Consider the following 23,436-nt stretch of genomic DNA (forward strand, 5'->3'; position numbering starts at 1 on the left):
ACTTTCATTATTTACTAATATACATGTTTATTATTTACCTGTGTAAATTCAGATTGGAAACCTAAATTTATACTGTGTTTTAATTTATTTATTTTTTTGTAAAAGCCGTTGAGAATTCAGATTTTTCCAAACTGAATTCTCAACGTGATTTTTAATTTATTTATTTTTAGAAAAATTATTTTTTAAAAAATATAAATAAAAGAAATTAATAAAATTAAAGAATATTATGATATAATTTTTTAGTTATTAAATAGGTACTTAAATAAAAAAAATCTCGTGAAACTTCTATTGCTCATTATAGAGATAATTTTTCTTAGTTAAAAAAATGGATCTAATATGCTTTTCATTATTTTTAACAGAGACTGCAAGACTCAGAAAAAGAGAGAGAGAGAGAGAGAGATGCATAGTTTCACGGTTAAATTTGATCTTATGCTACCAATGGAAGGGAGTTTAGTCATCAGTGTGAGAAGCTTTTGATAGAAGGAACTTGGAAGCAGATGAAAAGGAGCATAATAAAGCAATACTAAGATCTAACAAGTACGTACTTCCCTAAAAAAAAATAAAAAATCTAACCAGTACTTCAGCAGTTTGATTAAAATCAAGCAAGTTGCATTCGAATGTTCTTTGTCTTTCAAAAACTGCATTATTTTAAACAGTGTTTTAACTAAGGCAATTGACTAAAAAGTCGTATTATTTTTTACATCATAAATTTGCTAATGAAGAAAATTCATTATGCATTGTGTAAATACCTTGTAAACTAAATTGATTCGATCAAATGTAACTTGCCTAAGAATAGAATCAACGCACTAAAAATAAAGCCACTATTCGGCAAAGCCTCCCGTTTGAAAATGATAGCTATACAGCGCTGGTAACATTAACCTCCAGACGTTGTCAAGTGTCAACGTCAGTATATAAAAATTCGTTGTACATTCCATTCTTTCTCAAACGAACACCATTAAAAGATCTAGTGCTATTAGCACAATCCAGTGTATCTCTTGTGCCAACTTTTGTATCAACCCTGCACACATAGTTGAGAGCTACAAGAAGATCAATTATTGCAGCCTCAGTTTTTGGTTGATTTGCAAAGTAAAGAGTTTGGACAAGTAAAACATTTGTGTTGAAAATCGATTGCTCCTTCTCAAAATTTCTCTCAGAATGCCAGCTTATCATGTTATGTGCCAGAGGAGCCAACCAATCCAATATCTGTGCAAGCACCGGACTCCATTCGGCAGCAAGGTTTGCATCATGACCATTGGAAGATGATTTACTTTTCACATGGCGCTTAAGCTTAGCCCTTAGAGCAGTTCTTACAGTAGTTGGAAGCATATTGTACAGATCATCTCTTGCTGCAAGATCCACAAGGTGAGGTGATGACGCCATCCTCTCAATCAATACAATCATTTTTGCATAATGTAGGGCAAGAGCCGCATCACCAAGGGTAAGTGAGGATGCCTTTAACCGGTTTTTGATGGATAATTTAGAATATATTCTAATTCTGTTGGAGGGAGATAACTTGTCCACTGTTTTCATTTTATCAATAGATTTCAAATGACAATCAGTCAACCTCATGGAACCACCATTTGTCTGCATACAGCTCTGTATGACAGGAGAATTGTTTGCAGCAGACATACAACCTTTGAAGGTTACAATATGTCCTAACTGCTTGCTTTCTGAATGCAGGTTGTTTCTGAATAAAGCTGGTTCGTGACGAGCTTGCTGCAGTTTCTTTTTTCTTCTGCCTTTGTCAACTAAAAAGCCTGATTTTGATACTGGCCTCCCCCCAACAGGTCCTGAATTGAAGCCACAGAGATCATGCTCCGAAGGATGTACAGAAGAATGTATAACAGAAAAGGAATGACTTCGCAGAAGATTGTTAGCATTCATATGCTGATAATCATTTTGTTCTTGAACAGTTGATGGGTGATTATTTGCAAAGACAAGTATGATCCTCTCCAGGATTGTAAATAGTGATCTTGCCAACAACCGGACAACATAATCATAACTTCTATTCCATGGAGACATGTCTCTCAGATTCCTCACCTCCTGGCACTGCAACATGACCTTCTTCTGAAACTCAAGCAATTTCAACTTGTGCAATTCCGGATTTGCCTGCATTCTCCTGAAAGTCTGTTCAACCTCTGCTAGCACCTCAACCTCTTGGCAAAGCTGTGTCATAGCGGCAACAAATTTTTCCATTTTCTTCACTTTCCTCTCCATCTTTTTCCACCTATACTCCCACCCAGACCATTGGAAATAATTCTGAGCCGGGTTATGAACAAAATGTTCAAAACGATGATAAACTGGATCCACACACTTCTTACCCAACCTAGCCACAGACCGTGCTAGAGATTGAAAGTTATCCAGTATCTCGTTCAATGCAAGTTCCATCAAGTAATCGTCATCGTCCGATACCAGTGTTTTGACTCCAACTGAGTTCACTATCCCTTCCCTCAGACTCAATACCTCCGCATCACTCAAAGATTGCCATAAATTAACCACCTTCAACATCAACCCTGCAACTTCTAATGCCAAAACTCCAACTACTGCCTTGTTATCTGATGCACTCTTGCGAGAGACTGGCCACAAAACACTGAACCATGACCCGTTCACCGTTTCACCCCCCATTGACACTTAAATCCCCAATCCAATGGATTAACCTAATCAACAGTCCTAATGCACACTCAGTATCCTGTATGCAACCAAACCCACTAATAAAAATTAGAAAGTCAAAACAGTGAAACACACAATGTCATGGATTAAGACAGTAATAATTGCATAATTATGAAAACTGAAAATATAAAGTAAAAAGAAAAGAAGAAAAAACCCTAACCCCAATTGTCGTCTTGCATTGGTCATAGTAAGACATGAAACAAAACATGAAAGAGAGAGAGAGAGAGAGAGAGAGAGAAACAACAACATACCTTGGAGTAGCATTGAGTTGAAGGAGAAGAAATTGAAGCGTGGGGGGAGAGAGAGGAGAAGAAGAGAGGGATCACAAAGCTGAAACCGTAACGGAGGAGTGAAGAGTGAGTGATTTATGGATGTGGGGAACAGGATAAAGAGAAAGAGAATTCGGTCAAAACGAGGTATGTGGGGTTTCGGGGGAAGTGGATATTACGTTGACAGTTCAGGCTTGATTGGGTTTGGTTATTGCTCCTTCAATTTGAATGTGTCTCATGCTGGATGCTGAGATGCCACTGTTGCTCTTTCTTTGGCCCTTTTAACTTTACCTCCTTAACATTGGGGTTTCGATTTAGCATGAGTTTCATTTTAAAAATTACTAGCTTTCAACCAATTCATGTTGAAAAAAAAAAAAAGTGAATGTTATAAAGAAAAGTAAATTATAGTACTACTGGTATTTAATAATAACAAATGTTGATATCAAAGACATCTAATGTTTATAAATATTAAATATGTTATAATGGCATAATTTAAAAGATTAGATTTATTCATTGATAAAGTAAGTGCGGATAACTAAATGATGTCTATAATAATCACGAATAGTTTGTAGTTTCAAATTACAAAGGTATTGCATAAATATTGTCCAAAACATTGTCTCTTGAAAATTCAAATTTTCTTGTTGAAAATCAATTATTTAATACGCCGAAGCATTAAAGTTTATACATTATTTAATGCGCAAATTAAAAGCAGTAAAACAAAAGATAAAAAAAAGTTGTAATATTGTTGTAATGTGAAAATAAAAGAAAAATGTTGACATAAATACAAAAAAAATTATTAAAAAAAAAAGATAGATTGTTTTGTACATAAAGTAATAACTACACAGTAAGACAACTATTGTACCGTAACATTCAAAACATTAAAGACGTTATCAAACATTTTTTTTCCTTCATTCATTTTTTTAATTTAATTGTATTAGTTCCTAAATACTTTATCCAATTTTAGTTTTTCTGCTGTTTTCTCTATCTTTTTCCCCTGATAAAAAAAACTATCATTTAACATTTATTATATACTCATAATAGTATTTTTTTTTTTTTACACGCCCTTCTTGTTTTCCTCTAAATAACTAATTAAAAGTGAGTTTGAAAAATATTTTTCAAGATAAAATACTTGAATTTTTTATAGAGCCTCGAAGAGACTTGTGTAAACAATACTTTAGCATAAGAGATATCAGTTATATTTTGAACTTGTTATAGTATTTATTTTATCAAGATAAGTTTCTTGTGTGTCTCTCTCTTATTCATCTCACTCAAATCTTGTTTTCCTAACTAATGAAAATATTTATAAAAAAATCTTCTATTTAAAAGTTCACAAATCAATTTTATCATAATACTAAATTTTCAAAGATATCACTAAATCAGATAGCTAGTTGCATGTCTAAAATAAACATTTATTTTGTGCAATGCACAAGCTAATATATTAATTATAATATAATTTATGCTACTAATATATAATATAATTTTAAAAAAGTCTAAACAATAATGTTAATCTTTTTTTTTTAGTTGAATTGGGTGGTGGGAGTGGGACCAATTAATGCAAATGGGTTGTTGGGTTGGATTGTTTGTTGTAGTTGGTACGTATGAGCGCGTGTTTTCTTTTTCTTTAACTTCTCCGTCGTCTCATTCTGTCAGTCACAGTTGGTGAATTTTAAGGGAGTGCATGCCTGTAACGTACGCACTGTGGCTGTTGAATGCATGAGAACAAAAAATCCTATCTGCATTGGAACGCTGTTAATTGGCTGGTTAATGGTAATCGTTTGTTTTTTCCTTTTGCAACTTTGCAAGGCATTTGGGTATGCTTCGTGGACAATTCATTTATCAATATATAAAAAATGTAACAGGGTACAATTATTTGGAATTACTCAATTTACAAGTTTCTATGTTAACCTATAAGAGAATTATTTGAGTTTATTCTAAATATTACTAACAATATTTGTATTAACCATGCACAGAGAAGCAACAATGGTATTTACGTCTCCCTACACTTACAGCGTAGCATCCTAATAAGAACTAGCTAGGAAATAAGAACACGGTCAACTTGACAATAAGATTTGGAACACTGTCCCAAATGACAAGATGATATTGATACTTTCAAAGATAGTTCCAGCACTACTACAGCAAAACAAAACAGGTAGATTAGTGAAGGAAAGAACTTCGCGGCGTATACTAGAATATTTAACATGGCTGTTACGTTAAAAAACTGTACTCATGTAGTGCTATATTTAGCATCAACATTTTTAATAATATGAGACTCTCATTTTTCTCCCTCTTACTATTAGTTGATACCGAAAAAGTTGTATTCTACTTTATCTAAGTTGAATCGATCGAAGACATGACTTTTCACTTTTTATCCTAACAAATATATTTTTATGTAATTTTTTTAATTTATGTAGTATTGTAAGATTTATAAAATTAAGATAAATAACTCATTTAAGCAATCATACATTGTTCTATGTATTCTTTTTAATCAATTAACACTTTCAACTTGAAGACACTGGTTAATTTAAAATATTTGTTCAATATCATTGTTGAGATTTTAATAAGTTAGATTTAGCATTGAATTTGAGTGTAATCTTAATTTTGTGATTTTGTTGCATTTAACACTTACTAGATTAATTAAGTGTGAATTAGAAGAAACTTGTATTGGATAACCGAGTTCATTTAAAGAGATTTCCAATAGATTTCATCCTCCATAGCCTAAGTGAATTTAGCAAAAGAAAGAAATAATGGCTTTATAGAAGTACCAAAATACTTTCCCAAGGTGCAATCTTTTTTATTTTTTAAAGATAACAAGGTGCAAATCTTCAGTGGATGGAAAATGTAGTATCTCTAATTTTGCCTCAAATTTCATAACCCCTCTCTTTTTCAAAATTGTGCTTTTTATAGAGTGAGGTCACTACCCTGCTACCAGCCCTGTCTTCACTAGTGAGGTCGCACTCTCGGTTTTTATTATTTCATTGTTTGCTTCTAATGGACCTTATTAACAGTTAAAGAGTGACCACAAGGCCCATCCATCTGATCCACAAAACATTTTTAAGTCATGTATGTATACTTCAGGCTTATAATTTCCTCGTAACATATAAAAGGATCTATTCACCGTGTGAATTTTTAAGCAACCTTTGCCTCAAGAAACTGCTTTCTAATAATGTCTTCAATTCCTTCACTTCAGAACAGCCAACAAACCATGCAACACAGAAGCTACAACATGCCTCTGTCTGATTTTGATTAACAAACAAGAAATACCATCAAAACCTAAAAGTCAGTCTTCAAGACTAAATATCTTACCCCTTCCATGAGGTTTTTATTTGCATGCAGTGGATTAGCCTGGTCTAGCTAATCGTTAAAACTATTGATTGAATCGTGGCATTAGATTAAATTCCTATCTATGATAAATTTGAAGGAGGAAAATAGAATCCTGAACCTCAATGAATCCACACAGTAAAAGATACTCTTTTCATAAAATAAAACTTAAGAAACAATTATTTTTTATCTCTTAGTTGTTTTAATTTTAATCTCCTTTTAAATTTATTTACGAATTTAATCATTTAACTATGATATTCCATCAAAACATATCATATGACCGTAATACATCCATTAAATATGAACTTGGAATTACATTTATTGAATTGAACATAGTTAGATAATTAAATTCTTAAATAAATTTAAATAAGAATTAAACTCAAAATTAAAGATGACTAAAAGGGCCAGAAATACAATTTTATTAGAATGATATTAACTTCTTTTTAAATTATTCATTTTATAATATTTTTTATTTTTAAATTAAAAATATATTTTATAAAAAAGAAAAAATATATTACAAAACCATTAAAAAATATTAATAACGAAAATATTTTGAAAAAATATAAGTTTAAAATAAATTTATTATTATAATTAAATTAATCATTTTTTTAATCTTATAAATTAGATAATTTGATCTTATATAAAAAAAGAAAGAAAGGAAAAAAATATGCAGATATTAACCTTATCAAGCTTAAAAGCCCACACTTGTTAACCCAGAGCTGCAACACGTGGCAGAGACTTCTAGCATAACCACGAGAGCTCGAAGGCTGGAACATATCCTCCACTTCCATTATATTCTAGTCACCGAATGTGCCAAACACCGAAGCTCTTATAAAAGCATGCACTTGACACTTACTAGGCCATAGCATCATAAGCTTGGAAGAACCTCGCTGAAGAGTTAAGGAGAGAAAACATCAACATCAAACCAAACCATAAAGATGAAGCCCATTGACGACAAACAAGAGACAGTGACGATAAGAACGGTGAGCCACGACGAGGAAGGGAAAAAGAGGGTGGAGAAGACAGAGCTTAGCACTCACAACATCGACACTATAAGGTACGTCGAGAAGAAGCTCATCAACAAGGGTGTCCAGCGACAGGACCGCCACCCCGCCGACGGCATCGGAATCAGCCGGCCACCGCCAAAGTCCGGCCACGGCGGCAAGTTCACGTGGGAGGGCCCTGCTACAGTGGAGAATAGCGAACTCATGGCGGCGCCGGCGGCCATGGACGAGGGAGACCCCAACTATGTGGACTGGGAAGAGAACGGAGAAGAGGCGTCGGAGTTAGTTGTTGGGGAGGTGGAAGTGTCCAAGGTTGCTCAGGAACACGATGGGCTTGCTAGAGTTGACGTTGATCCTCGCTTGCAAGTTAACTAATTAACCATCATCGTCGGTTGATTTGTTTCGTGTAATCGTGTATGGGTTCGCTGATCTATGTTTAATCAATCTTGTTAAGTTTGGGTTTTGATTTGGACTTAATTTGTTTTATATAACTTTTCAAAAACTATGAGCTACTTTTTTATTTATTAAGAACACCTTTTTCAAATAAATACAATAAATTCGATTTTTTAAAATATGATTAAATAGGTTTTAAAAAAAGGCTGTAAATATTCCTAAAGTTAGAATCAGCAAGAACGTTGCATTGGACAAAAATTTGAAATAAAATATTTCTATTTATCTATTTTTTATATAATATCAAATATCTATTTCATCGAATATATATACCAATAATTTACTAACTAGATGGTAGATAATTCGATCAAAATCTGTAACTATTGTGATCTTACATCAATACTTTGAAACCGTAACAATTGTAGATAAAAAATAATTCAAATTTATTCTGTTTCATTTATTTCGAGTTTGGATTAACTTTGTATCCGACATCTTCTGTGTCTCATCACTGCAAACAAAATTATTCACGTTTCATTTACGTGTGACCATTAAAACAACGGATAAAACAAATCCATATCTATGAGGAGTTTGGATTACCTTTGTATCCGACAACTTCAGAAAACAACGGATAAAACAAATCCATATCTATGAGGAGTTTGGACTACCTTTGTATCCGACAACTTCAGTGTCTCATCACTGCAAACAAATTTAATCACGTTTGATTTATGTGTAACCATGAAAACTATGGATAAAAAAAATTCCATATGTAAGAAATTTTTAAAAATTATCTTTAGTCGGGTTTTTTTATTTTTTAAATAAATGATTAAAGTTCTATTGATTGCAGAATGAATGATTCGGACATTCCAATTCATAAATGACAATCTCTTGGGAACACTACCAACAAAGAATAAAAAAGGAAGGTAGATTAACAGAGAAGTAACTTGGAAAAAAGACAAGTAATTAATGACGGATGGGATAGGATGTTACTAAACAGTACATGCATAAATAACAAATATTACAATAACAAAAATTAATAAATCCAACAATCAAAACAGTGGATGCATAAATAAATAATATCACAATTTTAATAAATTAACATCATGAATAAGAAATTTTTTTTATTTAGTTCATATTTTTTTAATTCTTACTCTGTTGCTTTCTTTTGCCAAACACAATTCAATGCTGACTTAATATTTATCACATAACATCACGAGCATTTAAAACATGTTCTCGCACCTAACAAAGGCATACACAGAAAAATACAGCGATCTTTCACTCTTCAGTTTCTCTATCAGTTTAATTTATGCTGAACTATTATATTCTTCTAAACACAAAAAGAAAGACTGCGATATCTTTCTCTCTCTAGCTTTTCGTTTAATTTATGCTGAAACATTGAGTTTTGTTCCAATTTTCATTAAATAATAAATTATGGTTTAACTGCCACAAATTAATCAATAATATTAATACAAATACAAATTAATCAATAAAATTAATACAAATTTATGCACTAGTAAATCAACACCCACGATTCTGAATACCAAAAACAACTTCAATTTATATATAAATTTAAAGTAAATAAATAGAACCATAAAATTTGAAAATCGAATAAAAAGTGAAACATACGTCCATTGAAAACCACATAACACTTCAACTAACCAAAATACTTAAAGCATAACAAAAACCAAAAAAAAAACGAGAGATAAGATACTCAATTTCTTAATTTCCTAATCCCAAGACACATTCTTCAATCCCCTCTCTTTTTGTCAACACATTCTTTCACTGGGGAGTAAAAATTCCAATCTGGATGCGTAGAAGAAATTGCAGGTATTCCAAAAGGATGATCCTTCACGTAAGACTGAACATCAGGAGACTCCATAACACCCTTCAAGTACGTGCACATCAAACCCTTTGGATCTACATTTGAAAAACAACAGAAATAACGAAAAAAACAAAAATAAAAATAAAAATAAATCCTTACATAATTACAAAATATAACATCTCACCTAAAGCTCTATCCGCATAATTATCCGGCTTATACGACTGAGGGAATACAGCTGTATTAGGCTGCATTCAAAAGTAACTGGATCTGTTAAATGTAAAAACAGAATATTAAATAAAGTAGAATATATATATATATATATTACAGGATTGAGGAACGCCTTGTATGGTCTGTCATCAATCAACAGAGTATTTGAAGCAGAATATGGACCTCCCTTCTTCACAGTTTCCCAAACTTTCTTCAATTCCTTGAAAAACAAAGGCTTCGAAGCTTTTTCTAAGGATTTGAAGCCGGAATTAGTACATTGACGTTGATCCTAAAATTAATGAGCAAACAATAAGAAAAATAATGAGACAGAAAAAAAATTTACATTTATTTATTTTTACAAAAACAGCCACTCACCCAAACAAATAACAGTTTGCTTCTTAAAGATCCAATGGCATAATTCAAGGCAGCATCTATGTTGTGCCTGTTTTCATAGCGAAAACTGTATCAGTAAAACACGAATAAGAAAAGAAAATAAAGAGAAAAAAAATTCTAAAAAGCGTGCTACTTACTCCATTGCAGATGACCAAATACCAACTTCAAATCTTTCCAAGCAGAATTTCATAAACTCTTGACTAAATGGTCTCTTAAAAACTACAACAATGATTTTAAAAAATAATACCTTAAATATAACGAAAACAAGCAACTTACGCATTAGCAGTAACCTACGTAAATGAGAATCTTATATACGTTTGAATTTGTATATTTACATACCAAGATAGCCTCTGTAGTGCCCATCAGCTGCACGAGACTTCGGAATTTCACTTTTAGAACAACGATGAACTCTAAGGAGCAGTAACCCGTTAAGGTTCATAATAAGCAACTTCTTTCGTGGTCCAAGATTCAGTTTCTCCAAATGAAGATTCAAGTCAGTCCCCGAGTCGTCGGTTTCATAATCATACTCGTCTTCAGAATCACTAAACTTGATACTCTTGTTCTTTCCTGCCATACTCACAAAGAAGTTTTTTTGTTTTGATGCTTGATGAAACAAAGATTAGTACTATACTTGCTTTATATACATGTACACCTAGAGGTGGAAATAGGGCGCATCATATTCCAATATTCTTTTATGAATGATTTAATGCACCCTCGTTGATCCAAATCTAAAACGTTACCCGTCTTAACCTTATTCTCTTCTTCTTGGAAATATCCATAATTCATGTATTCCAAGATGAGTTAAACCCATGGCATCCTCCTTCCTCGGTCCTGACTTCGGAAATCTTAAACAACACTAACGTTGCGATATATTGGAAATTTATTTATGCCGCACACACAAGTCTACAATGCCACATTAATTCTTGCCCTTTAATTGGAATTTGGAAATTTATATATTGGGTCCCTCAATATCCACCAATAACAAATTAAGGCATGCTGGAGACCACACATTTTAATGCACGTTTTGGTAGAAATAACCAGAATTTTTAGATTTTGGTTGAACATCCTTTCAAGTTCTCTCAACGGAAAAATAAACACGCACTTAAGGATATTAGAGGTTACTACATATTAAAAAAAAACTTAAATATCATTTTAGTCTTTATAATTTAAGATTTTTTTTAACTTTAATCCTTCTTGGAAAATTATTTTTTTTATTTTTAATTTTTATAAACTATGTTTGTTATATTATTCACTCTTATGACACTTTAGATAATATTTTTTCACCGTTGAAAACTCTATTTAAAATGTCTTAATGACTAAAAATAAAAACATAATTTTACAAGAATGAAAATAAACAAATACTAAATTGCGATGACGGAAATATATTTAACCCATAAAAGAATATTAACTAATGTATTTTAGACTAAAAAATATCTCTATTTTATCATGTTGCTGGACCACCATTAGTCGTCAATAATATTTGGATAGTGAAAAGTCTAAAGTCAGTGGGCATTTCCATTAATGGATGGTTAACTACTATTGGCTTGGGTAGTACCTGACTTGGATAACAATAAAAATTAAATACATTAGTAATTATAAACAAAAGTATAATTGATATTATAGTTTTGAATTTGTAAAACATTTTCATTATATATTTTATTATACGTTTTCAACTCTTTATATACATGATTTCTCAACTATTTAAAAATAATAATTATATTTTATCAATTTATATTTTAATTTTAATTTAATTTAAATACATCAACATTGTAAATAGTTTTTATATTTGTCTTATACGTAGTTTTACTTTTAAATAACTACTTAAAAAGTATAATTTGAATGTTTTTCAATTAATTGACATAAAAAACTATTTAAAATCATGCATGAAAATTAAACTCTTTTAATTTTTATTATAACTTGCTTAAATTTAAAAATAAAATGTATTCAAAACTTGTTAGTTATTGACTTATTGTACAAGTACAACCGTAAGAAGATGGACCGGTTCTAAGCTCATCTAAGGTTTCTCAGTAAAATGGCCCACCATCCGTGCGATAGATAAGTTAGTAGTTAGATTGGGCTTGGTTTCTGGCGTTGGGTCTTCAGCTTCAAAATAATTGCTGGACCAACATTTTTGTTAATTCAACACTGTTTGTCGAGGACTCGAGGCACAGTCATTATATTTCATTACTCATTAGCTGCATATTGGCTAGTGATTTTAATTTATACTTTTTTTTTGGTTTTTTAATTTAAAATATAGTACAAAAAATTGTATATAACATTTTTTTTTTTTAATTTCTTGCTGACCAATTTGAATAACTCGAAGTTCAGGTTACTCCTAACAAAATTATTGTAGCTAATTTTGATTAGTTTTCCTTCGTCACCTTTCATTTTTTAGCAATCATCTAAAAAAAAGTCCATCATTGATTAGATGAAGAGAACTTTCACTGTTAGACGGACACTATTGCTTAAACTTTGTCTTGTTATTATAGGAAGAAGTGAAGAACTCAAAGCCCGTAACTATCCAAGTCCCAGATACGATGGAATCTCATGCGCAATTATGCGATAACTTAATCGTGTGAGGGACGACAAGGCCCGTGTATAAAAATTTGGAATCTTAAACAATTTGAATAAATAGTTCATGCAAGGCTTACTTAAATATAATTCTTTAAATTTCGCTTTTATTGTTCTAATCTTTTTAGTTACAAAATTACTTATAAAAAAACTAATTTGTAATTAAGTAATTATTAGCATTTATTCAATACACACGTCATTAATTCATTTAACATAATTTACAACATAATTAATCTCAAATAATTTTAACAACGTATTTATTTGGAAAAAAAATCTAATCTTATAATATAATTTAATATTCTAATGAGTTTTAATTTGGTTGGTCAATATTTCTTTCTTGAGATTTTAAAATTTGAAGGTAAATCCAGTTCATTAATATTTTAAAGCTCAAATGTGTTCATATGTAGAAGACAATTGTGTTAATCTATTTAATGCAAAAAAAATTATATTTGATTTTTTTAGTGAATAAAATTCGGTTGGACCAACAATAATTACTGTAAGCGAAATTAATCTTTGACAGTTATTGAGTTGGAGTACATCCATAATCTTTTACCTACGACCCAAAAAATATATGAAGTGCATACATATGAAAATATAAATATGGAAAACTGGTTATTTAAAAAAAATGAAATTAAAAACCGTTTTCTCAAAACGAAATTGTTCCTTAAATTCTATCATGCAGTGATTATCATAATTAATTATAAAATGTGCTAATGACAAAAAATATGTTATTTTTCTTTTTTCCTCTTCAACAGTATCTATTAATCAAGAATAGTAGATTATTCAAATACCATAAATTACACTTTATGCGTATAAAAAACTGGATTTAATTATTTTAAGTTTCAAAACCTCAAAATAAAATCCTAATATTCCAAACTAAGGATCCCTTGCAACCTTTAATATAGAAAGCATATCATTTATAGGGTTATATATCGCATACCCTCTCCCGTTTTCTCCTCTTTAATTAAGTTCCTTTGTCATTAGGTTTAGGTGCAGGCGTATTAGGGACGTTTTGGGTTGTGCGGTGTAAGAGTAGTAGATGACAAATTGAACAGCAGAACTATCAATGTTAAAAGCCGGTTAAATGGATCTAGAATTTATTGAAGTTCCTAGGATTTAAATAATCAGTTTCAGGTGAGCTTTCTATTACATTAATCAAAGGTCTTGTTCACAACATGAACTCAACGTAAAACTTGTGATTCAAGAACTTTGAAGTTTGAACGGTTGAACACATGAAGTGAAGTATAAAAGAGACCTGTCGAGGATTATGGTCACCTCGAGATGTTACGGAATTTTCAATGTGGTTGTACCGTCACCTTGTGCTTGCCACTAAATGGAAATTTGCTAAACGGGGCAAAAGGCTTGACACTTGAAAATGATTGGATTGCAGAACCAGCTAGAAAGGTTAATGATTGAATTTTAGCTGGCACTTTAATTACAAAGTTTTAATTATTAAGCCTTAATAAGGGGATTTTTTTGTATTAATTTTTAATCATGGGAAAGAAATTCGTGGCTTTTTTTAAAATGGTTGCTTGCGACGCATCACATTTGATTTGTCTTTCCTACTAATTTGAAATTAAGTGTTGAACCACATGTCTAGCTTCCAATTAGTCATCTTTCAAGAAACAGAATCGTTGTCGCAACATGCCTAGTAAAGACCTAACTGCGCATGAAATACTTCAATGTATTGTCTCGTGTTACCATCTGGTTCGGCCAAAGGGTTAAAGTGTTTCAAAAAGGCCAGATCTCAATATTGAAATTATGAACTAACAAGAATTGAGTATGTTGAAGAGGTTAGTTTCTCACAAGTCATGAACCAATGTTAGAATTCTTGTTGAAAGAAGTGTTAATATTTAATGTTTAATCGAATATAATTACCTTTAAGGAATGTGTATGAGAAAAAAAAAATTGAAAATTGAGGAATAAGGGGAGTAAAAACGGATTTTACGTATAAAATAAACAAGTAAAAGTGGATACAATTTTATGGACTTTCTCTAAAACTAATTCTATATTTTTAATAAACTATCATTGTAAAAAAAACTCTATTAATCAAATAAAATTATTTTAAATATAAATTTAAAATTAATTATTATAAAAATTGATATTTTTCAAATATATAACAATATATGAATATATGATTCAATCTTAACATATAAAATCTTTAGAAGATTAATGTATTTCAATTAAATTCTAAAATTAATTTCATTTTAAAAAATAGAAAATAAATGAAATAGAATGTCCTAATAATATAATTTTTATATTATTATCCAATAATAGATTGTTATATAAAGTGATTTTTTCACTTTAAAAGCCGCATTAAAAATAATTCCTTATTAATTAATAATATAAAAAACTTATACAAAGAGTTTAATAAATTAAATTTTAAAAAAAATATTGACCTTTTTTTGTAAAAGGTTATGTCTTTGTGGAGCCGCGTGTCATGTTTATTCCCCTCATTATATTTTTTGATTATTTATTTTTGTTGAGATTATGGGCATCTTTAATTGAAGGCTTTCAAATCGAGTTTGATAAGATTATTAGAAGAAACAAAATTATCTCCTCAGATATTTAATTAAAAATCGATATCACCCATTAAACTGAAATAATCTTACCTAATTAATTTATATTATTATTATTATTATACTTCAGACATGTAGTGTGCGGAAATTAAAATCACAAGATACATTCTTAAGAGAAAAAAAAAAAAGATACCATTAGTATATATTTGATTTACACTTAACATTGTTGTGGCTCATGTCTCAATAACACATCCAACAAATAAAAATCACTTTTACCCCATAATATTTTTTTTTTACCAAATTTCTAAACATGCTTTTAATTCATATCAAGGCAATGATCTCAGCCACTAGAATGGAACAAATTCAACTTTACTGTATTTGGTTAAGCATTCTTTCATGTCTTAGGTGCCTGAGACGATCGAGGAAACTATCTGTTGTAGTCATTGCCATTAGGTAGATGATTAATCACGTTGTTGTGACTGTTTACGTTAATCAATGGTGCTGATCTACTGTTAACTTAAATGTTTAGGCAATATTAATCCTTACTAAGTATTATTTACTGAATGTCTTTTTTTACTAAATAGAACTTAACCAGTAACAAATATTCATATTGTATGGATATATGAGAGAAATTAAAATATCAATAATTATTTTAAAACATCTAAAACATAAATTAAAAGAGAAAAATATTTTAAATTAATAAAAAGTAAATCTTAATTGGTTGAATTTTGTGTTTTTGATACAATACTTTTTAAAAATATTTTTTCTATTTTTTGTATAAATTTAGCGGGGTAATGTGAAATATTTATACTATATAATAATATCTCAACTTTCTTAATTAAAAGAATAAATGTAATATTCTTCAAAAAGAGGATATATATTTCCTTTATCTCATAGTAGTCAAGTATTAAGAGGGTTTAACTCAGATAATTGAATTGAGTATTTGAATTGTTATGAATCTTTTAGTATATGACTTTAATTTTTACAAATAAAAATAATAACAAGAGTCACGTGAGAGTGTAAGAAATAACTATTAAAATAAGTATTATTTTAGTTTTTAAATGTAATATTAATTATCTCTTTTCATTTACATTTTTCATAATATTAATATCAATAATGAACAACAAAAATTATAAATAAATTAATAATAAAAAGGTTAATCTTATAAAATTATTATACTCTTTCAATTAATTACTAACTTTTTTTTGCTTATATAAAAAGTATACATGATGATAACACTCGTTATAAGACAAAGAGAGTATCATAATAAAAAAAATATTTTGATTTATAAATTAGCAATTAAAATATTTTTGTGTCCGTGAATGCAACATATTTCCAGTTAGATTTTTTTTCTAATACACTCAACTATTTTTACCACTTAAAATTTCAATTTTAATTTATGTATTTTACCAACGTTGGTGTGTCACTAAAAAAATTAAAAAATAAAATGATGTTACTTTATTACTAATTTTTGAAAAATGACATCTTTTTATAAACATGATAATAAAATATGTAAAAATAACAAAAAATATGATGATGTGCGGAAAAAAAATTGGATAATAAAATCGTAAAATAATAATAGTTGAATAATAAAATGAGTAATTAATTTTTTTTTTGTATTTTCAAGTCTAAAGTCAATAATTATTTTAATTATCAATATATATATTAAATTTCATTCTTGATCTCTATCAGAAAATACTTTTCCAAATTAGGGTTTAAAATCAAAATATATTCATTCACTAACATTACATTTTATTAATATTGTCGTATACTCATATAGTTATATGAATGTTTTTTTATACATTTATAATTTTATAATTATATCAGCCCAAGAATGTTCTTGTCGCATCTGATGACGGCATCATAGTAGCATCCAAATAATTATTTAAAAAGTTGGTTATAGCACAAATAATTGGGTCAATTTAGAGAAAATGGTTTAATTATTTTCTTAAAATAAACAATAGGTTGACCTTATTAAAAAAATTTAAAAGCTTAACTGAACATTATGATATGACAGAAAAACAAAAATAAAACATTAAATGAAAGAAGACTAACACTACACCATGGAAAGTTACACATTACAATATTTTAATATCTTTTTTATACTAAATATTTTAAGAGAAAAAGGATTATACACTGTAATTTTTTTATATATTCATTTAATCATTTTTTTTACTTTTAAAATAATTATCTTAAAATAATTTAATCAGTTATTTATAATTATATGATAATATAAAATAATTCTACACGCATATATGCACTCACAATTCTTTTATGATATGTTAAGGGGATATAGAAAGAGAAAAAAGTTTATAGAAAGATAATGTAAAAAAATTTATACAATTTTTCAATCATAATTCATTATGTATAGTAAATTCGTTAACTTTTAAAATAATTATTTTAAAGTAGTTTAAATGGTGATTTATGAATGGAGAACAATATAAAAAAATTACATTATCAATATTTAGGCATTAAACTCATAAAAAATACAAAACTATATTAACGGGTGTTGAGTTTATTGTGGAAGAGGTTCAAATGTGGGGCGTATCTCAACTTGTGGCAAATAAGGTTCAAATTTTTATTGGAAGAAATATCCACTATTAAGATTGTCTTATAAAAAAAGATACCCATCAGAAACTAAGGGAATAAAAAATAGATAATGAATTATTTGTTATTAAATTTTAAAAAATGATTTCTAGAAACAAGATTTTATTTCTTTCAATTTTTTTTAATTATTTAAATTTTAAATTTTTTCTCTTTATTTTTATCTTCTAAAACAAAAGGATTTTTTTTTTCAAAAACAAAAAGGATTAAGTATCAATCAAGGTTGGGTCTAACTAAAAAGGGATTAGTCTGCCCATGAAATGATAAACCATGATTCAATTTTTTTTAAAAGAAAAGTGCCCATACTTAATATCAAATAGTACCTTGAATTGCATAGGATTAATCCAAAAGAGGATATCTATAGAGGAAAAGAAACATAGGAAAAGGCTCCATTTTATACTTTCTCAATAATAAAGTAAAGGGGATTAGGTTAAACATCAGATGAAATTAAAATTGATTTTGCTCTAACATTTTATATCTTGTTATTGTGACAACGATATATAATTTGTGATTTTACACTTGCTTATTTTATTTTATTGTTTTTAACGGAACTTTTTTCTAGTCTACTTATAAAGAAATACATATAATTATTTAAGCCAATAAAAATAGTGGAATGTAAGGATAATATATAAAACTAAAAAATGTTGATATAACTTCTTAAAAATAATATTTGTAGGTGTAATAAGTGATAAATTGACAGCTGAGGAGTTAAGTAATAACTTTAAAAGAAGTGTATATTTTACTTTAAAGAAAGGAAAGTATCTATAAATATATTATCACTAGGCGTCAGGGATGAAAGCGGTTTTCCTTAATTTTTAATAAGATATGATTCCTCATTGTTGCAAAAAGAAGCTATCAGATTGGTTGAAGGAAATTACATATCCCATCTGAAATAGAATAACTGGATCGATCCAAAGCAGAGAAACAAGTTTAACTTTTAAGTTTTAACAAAAAAGCACTGTGGAGCATACGTAGATGACAATAGTCAATAAATCTTTCATCATAGTGTGGACACTAATAGCTGTGCATCTGTAATTGGAGTATTGCCTGTCAGCGTGCATGGGTAATAGTAATAACAATGATCACAAAAATGATAAGCAATGAGATAGAATATGAATATGATCATATAAAAGCTATACATACTAATAAAGTATCTAAAGAATTGATCTAGCTTAGCTGTTTACAAGACCTTTCACTGTTTCTCAAACTAGCTTGTAGTACTCCACATATATTCACAGGACCACATGCCCCTCGTGTTGGCAATTTATCAAATTCGAAACTTTTTTTTATTGTTTCTTCTACAATGCTTTAGTACCAAATTACATTAATTAGCTTATACGCGAATATTGAACTGACTATAATAAAGTTTTCTCCTTATTCTTTATCTCATAGTAGTCGATTTTTTTTTAAAAATGATAACTATTAAATAATGACACGGGAAACAAACTATTATTACAATACAAAATTAAGTACATTGGCATAAACAGCAAATTAAAATATTTTGCATGCAGTATAAGCGTCTTGCTTTGTCAACCGAAAGATTAATTGAAATCAAGATTGATTCAAACATGGCAACAATATATATATATATAGTTGATTATATTATACCACAAAACAATGTCTTTTTTTCTCTCTGATTAACACAACAATGGCTGAGCTTTGAACCAATGCAAGCATGGTTAGAATATATAATTGTTTTGGTATATAATGATAACAACAAGATTTGAACTTAAAATTTTGTGCTAACCATCCAAATTCTTCCACCACTAGACCAATCCTGGTATGCCCAAGCTTGGTTAGATATTTAAATGAAGTAGAAAAAAGTGAGAAAAATATAAATATTATAGGTGATAAGAAGAAAAACACAGAAAGAAATGATCAGTATTAATAAAGTATTTTAAAAAAATAAAATATCTAAAAATCATTACTCATTAGGTATTGCCCTTTAACTATATATTGAAATTCAACACTTTTTTGGTGCTTACGGTGCACTTGTTGTGCTTATTAAACAGAAGAATTAAGAAAGTATTTCTTTTTCTAGGCTCATACTTGCTAAAAAAATCAAGAAATTAAAAAATATTTAATAAGAAGTATACATATTTAATAAATTAATTTAATTTAAAACATAAAATTAGTTTTTTTTTATTTTCTATTTGAATTATTGACAAGTAAACTAACACGTAGTAGACGATAGTCAATGCTGTGAGGAAGAAGACGTGTGTGGACAACCTTGGGATTCAAGACTAAGAATGATATGCTGCAGAATAGGCATAAGGGTCGTGAAGAAGGTGCAATGTCTAATCTAAGAAAGGCACACCCACTCAATTCACATGCATATTGCAAGGAATGTGAAAGTTCTGCCACCAATCGTTACCGAACCCAAATGGGGTCTCTGTGTGTTACCGAAACGTTTTGAAGACAAAATAGCTAGAATAGGGAACATCAATCACCCCCAAGTATGGTGTATTATGACATATATAATGGACATAACGTTAGTAGTAGGAGCCCACAGGACTGAATTTGCTCCAAAGTTGTAATAAATTCAACAATTGACTGCATTATACAAGGTTGGCCCTTGCACTTGCTCATTTTTTTACAGGCAAAGAAAATTGTACTTTATAAAAAATGGACCAATAGCACAAGGTACGTGCTAGAGCCCATGGAAATATTCGGTACATATCCTATGAAGACATGTACTTGCTCGTTTTGTTATTAGAATTTCTATTTTGTTCCAAAACAAACAATATAAAAATACTGAATGGGTCATTAATTTTATTTATTATGCCTTTAGAGATTAGAAAGAATTAATAGACAATAGCTTAAAGAAATTGGGAATCTCTCTTAGTCTGCCTTTGAAAACAAAGTTAAAGAAAGTACCTTCAACCATACAGTTGTTGTTTGTTGTTTGTTCTTTGTTTGGCTTTTTCCAGAATTTAACCAAGAATTTAAACGAATTAAAATACGAATGCATATGTTTTTATGGTGCCCTAAACAAATGCCGACGCTTTGTTTAGCTGTTAAAGACAGAGACGTGAAACTAAAATGATAATAATGTGGCAAGGATAATCTAGATGATTCACAATTTTAAATTGAGTTTATCCAAATGATTTTATATTTCCATAGAATGGGAAATGTATTTTTAATTTATTCAATGCACAAGTAGTAGGTGGAAGATTAGAAACTTTTGACTATTTACGTTGATTATATATCTTCCCCAAAAAGCTCGAGTGTATTCTATACAAAAGGTTCATTGTATAGCTTACAATTTCCTCACAACCATTTTAAAACAATACACACGAATAAACAACAGGTATAACAATAACGTCATATTAAATCATCAAATCCTTTTATTTTTAGATAATGATCTGTCTGTCTGCATGAGAGAGACTTAAAACTAAAAGATAATGCTATGGATATTAGTCTAAAATGAATTATAGTTAATGATGTGTTAGTAGAGATTAATCAGAATGTGCCTTTAAGTTAATAAGAAAAGTAATAATTAATTTTACGCATCGGTTAAAATAAACTATATATTGTTTGACCATGGAAAGTGTATTAGGTGAAGATTTAGAGAGATTTGTGACTATTGATAGTATTGATTATTCCCTCTGGTTTCCCCTTAATTTCCCTTATGACAATTTATTTGTTACAAAAGATACATTAAACAACTTACGTTTAGTTCTTCAAACTTTCATTATACAAAGGCCCACAACATGAAGTATGTTGACATAACAATTGTATCATAATGTATTAAGTTCTTTACTTTGCTTAGCTTAAAGCAATTGGCACCTCTAGTATAAAAAAAAATCACTTGGGGGATACTTGTAATGACAGTTTCACTTTTTCTCATCACACCTTCATTCAGTCGGTGTATTCACTCTTGCAATTTCTTACATTTTTTTCTGGTACCATTTTTTATTCAGGAAGAAAAACTCAATTCTGGAAGTATAAAACATCAAACCAAAATTAAAGTCTCATCTTTGTATAGACGAGTTAATGTGTACGCAAAAGATAATTCAATTTTTTTTTTATCAACCTGTTAGTATATTTGTCAAAATTTATAGTTAGCCTGTGTTTGTAGACTTGATTATTAACACATATTTTATGGCTCATTATCACCCACTTTTCCCTTATTTTAATTGGTAAAAGCATATTATTATTGACTTTTTCTTTTCGAGTGGCATATGTCCATCAACTTTAATTCAAACGCCTTTTTTATTTGCAATTCGAATACAAAACCCAGAATACAAAGTTCACTTTATTTTGAATGAAATATAAAGATCGCGTAATGATGTTCATTTTCCTTAAATAAATTGCCCTATAACAAATCGTTTTTGTTGCATTTCGTCTTTATGCCAGATTCAATAGTTCCAAATTTCACACGTGGTGCCAAAGAACTAAAAAAATTCAACAAATTAAGCCCGTTTAATACTGCGTGATTTTCATTTTGGAAAGAAAAATAAAAAGTAATGGCTGTTGTTAACAGAATTGAAGGAACTAGGAAGGACTCAAGGAAGGGCAGGATGCCGCTGACCATAAAGAGATTCGTCATTCGTTGAGTTTGGTCGGTAGACATTTAAGGGTACGAAAGTGACATGCTATTACACCGCCACAACAAAAAGAGTTTCTAATTTTACAAGACTTTATTTCTCTCTGTGAATCAATTTACGGATTAAAAACTAAACACGGACAAATATGTTAGGTTTATTATATACATGTCGGTTGAAATAAGAAAATTGTAAAATAGAATTTGCATAGTTTTCAATTTTTCAAAATGTAAACATTCTATCAATTATTCCTTGGTTCAAATAAAATTGGATTCAATCCTTTTAAATAAAGTTTAATTTAAATTTTATGAATAAATTAAACATGATTAAAAGGAAAAATTCTACTAAGAATAATCAATTAAATTTTTCGATAATAACTAATCATAAATAAAATTAATATATTTTTTCACCAATGTTATGATTAAAAAAATTATAAAATAGTAAATAGTAGTGAGTTAATGTAGTATACTATGCATCCAACTTCTAATGCCTGCTTCATATAATCTTTTTTAAAGCTTGCACAAAAAATAATTGCGGTTATTACACCATGATTTAGGGTTATTTTTGTGTTTGTGGGGTTAGATACAAATTTAAATAATTTGTCCCTAAATATTTACTAGAAAAAAATATAAAGGTAAGATAAACTAAATTTTCCCAATAAATTAAAGTTAAGTTATATATATTTTACTTTTTATAAATTAAATGATAGATTTTTTTAAAAATGATCTCAAACAAAAAATTGAATAATTTTAATGTTAAGAATTTCTTTTAACAATATCAATAATTACAAGTACTGTCAATATAATATTTTAAAAGTAATGCTTGTATTTTAAAAAGAATAAAATCTTTTAATGTAGTTTAAAACTATTATTAAAATATGATTTTCCTTTACTTGTGCTTCTTGCAATGCCTTCAATTCTAAACATAAATCAAGGTTTTTAACAATAATACTTACTAAAACTTGAAATAGTTTTAAAGATTAATGCAATCTTTTTCAATTCATACTCATCCAAAATTTAAAACTTGTCGGTTTAAAATAAGACTAAATAAACAAAATTTAATATTCTAAAAATCTTTTAAAATTGACTTCCAATAGGAAAAGTAAATTAATCTAATATGTACATA

General features: G+C 29.1%; 3 protein-coding genes across 3 annotated transcripts; 1 reads left to right on the top strand and 2 right to left on the bottom strand.

The window, feature by feature from the left end:
- Nucleotides 1-787: 787 nt before the first annotated feature.
- On the bottom strand, nt 788-3,230 carry LOC100808409 (protein PSK SIMULATOR 1). The gene is made up of 2 exons (XM_003553531.5): nt 2,922-3,230; nt 788-2,689 (listed from the first exon to the last, which is right to left on the bottom strand). The coding sequence occupies exon 2, from the start codon at nt 2,623-2,625 to the stop codon at nt 892-894; it is 1,734 nt and encodes a 577-aa protein (XP_003553579.1). The 5' UTR covers nt 2,626-2,689; nt 2,922-3,230; the 3' UTR covers nt 788-891.
- Nucleotides 3,231-7,081: 3,851 nt separating this feature from the next.
- Nucleotides 7,082-7,725, top strand: LOC100808941 (uncharacterized). Its single transcript, XM_003553532.5, has one exon. The coding sequence runs from the start codon at nt 7,196-7,198 to the stop codon at nt 7,634-7,636; it is 441 nt and encodes a 146-aa protein (XP_003553580.1). The 5' UTR covers nt 7,082-7,195; the 3' UTR covers nt 7,637-7,725.
- Nucleotides 7,726-8,772: 1,047 nt separating this feature from the next.
- LOC100809489 (uncharacterized) lies at nt 8,773-10,953 on the bottom strand. Its single transcript, XM_006605177.4, has 6 exons — nt 10,410-10,953; nt 10,208-10,289; nt 10,053-10,119; nt 9,796-9,966; nt 9,655-9,715; nt 8,773-9,565 (listed from the first exon to the last, which is right to left on the bottom strand). The coding sequence occupies exons 1-6, from the start codon at nt 10,642-10,644 to the stop codon at nt 9,396-9,398; spliced, it is 786 nt and encodes a 261-aa protein (XP_006605240.1). The 5' UTR covers nt 10,645-10,953; the 3' UTR covers nt 8,773-9,395.
- Between the last annotated feature and the right edge of the window lie 12,483 nt (nt 10,954-23,436).

This window comes from Glycine max, chromosome 19 (assembly GCF_000004515.6).
Source record: "Glycine max cultivar Williams 82 chromosome 19, Glycine_max_v4.0, whole genome shotgun sequence".
NCBI classification, from domain to species: domain Eukaryota; kingdom Viridiplantae; phylum Streptophyta; class Magnoliopsida; order Fabales; family Fabaceae; genus Glycine; species Glycine max.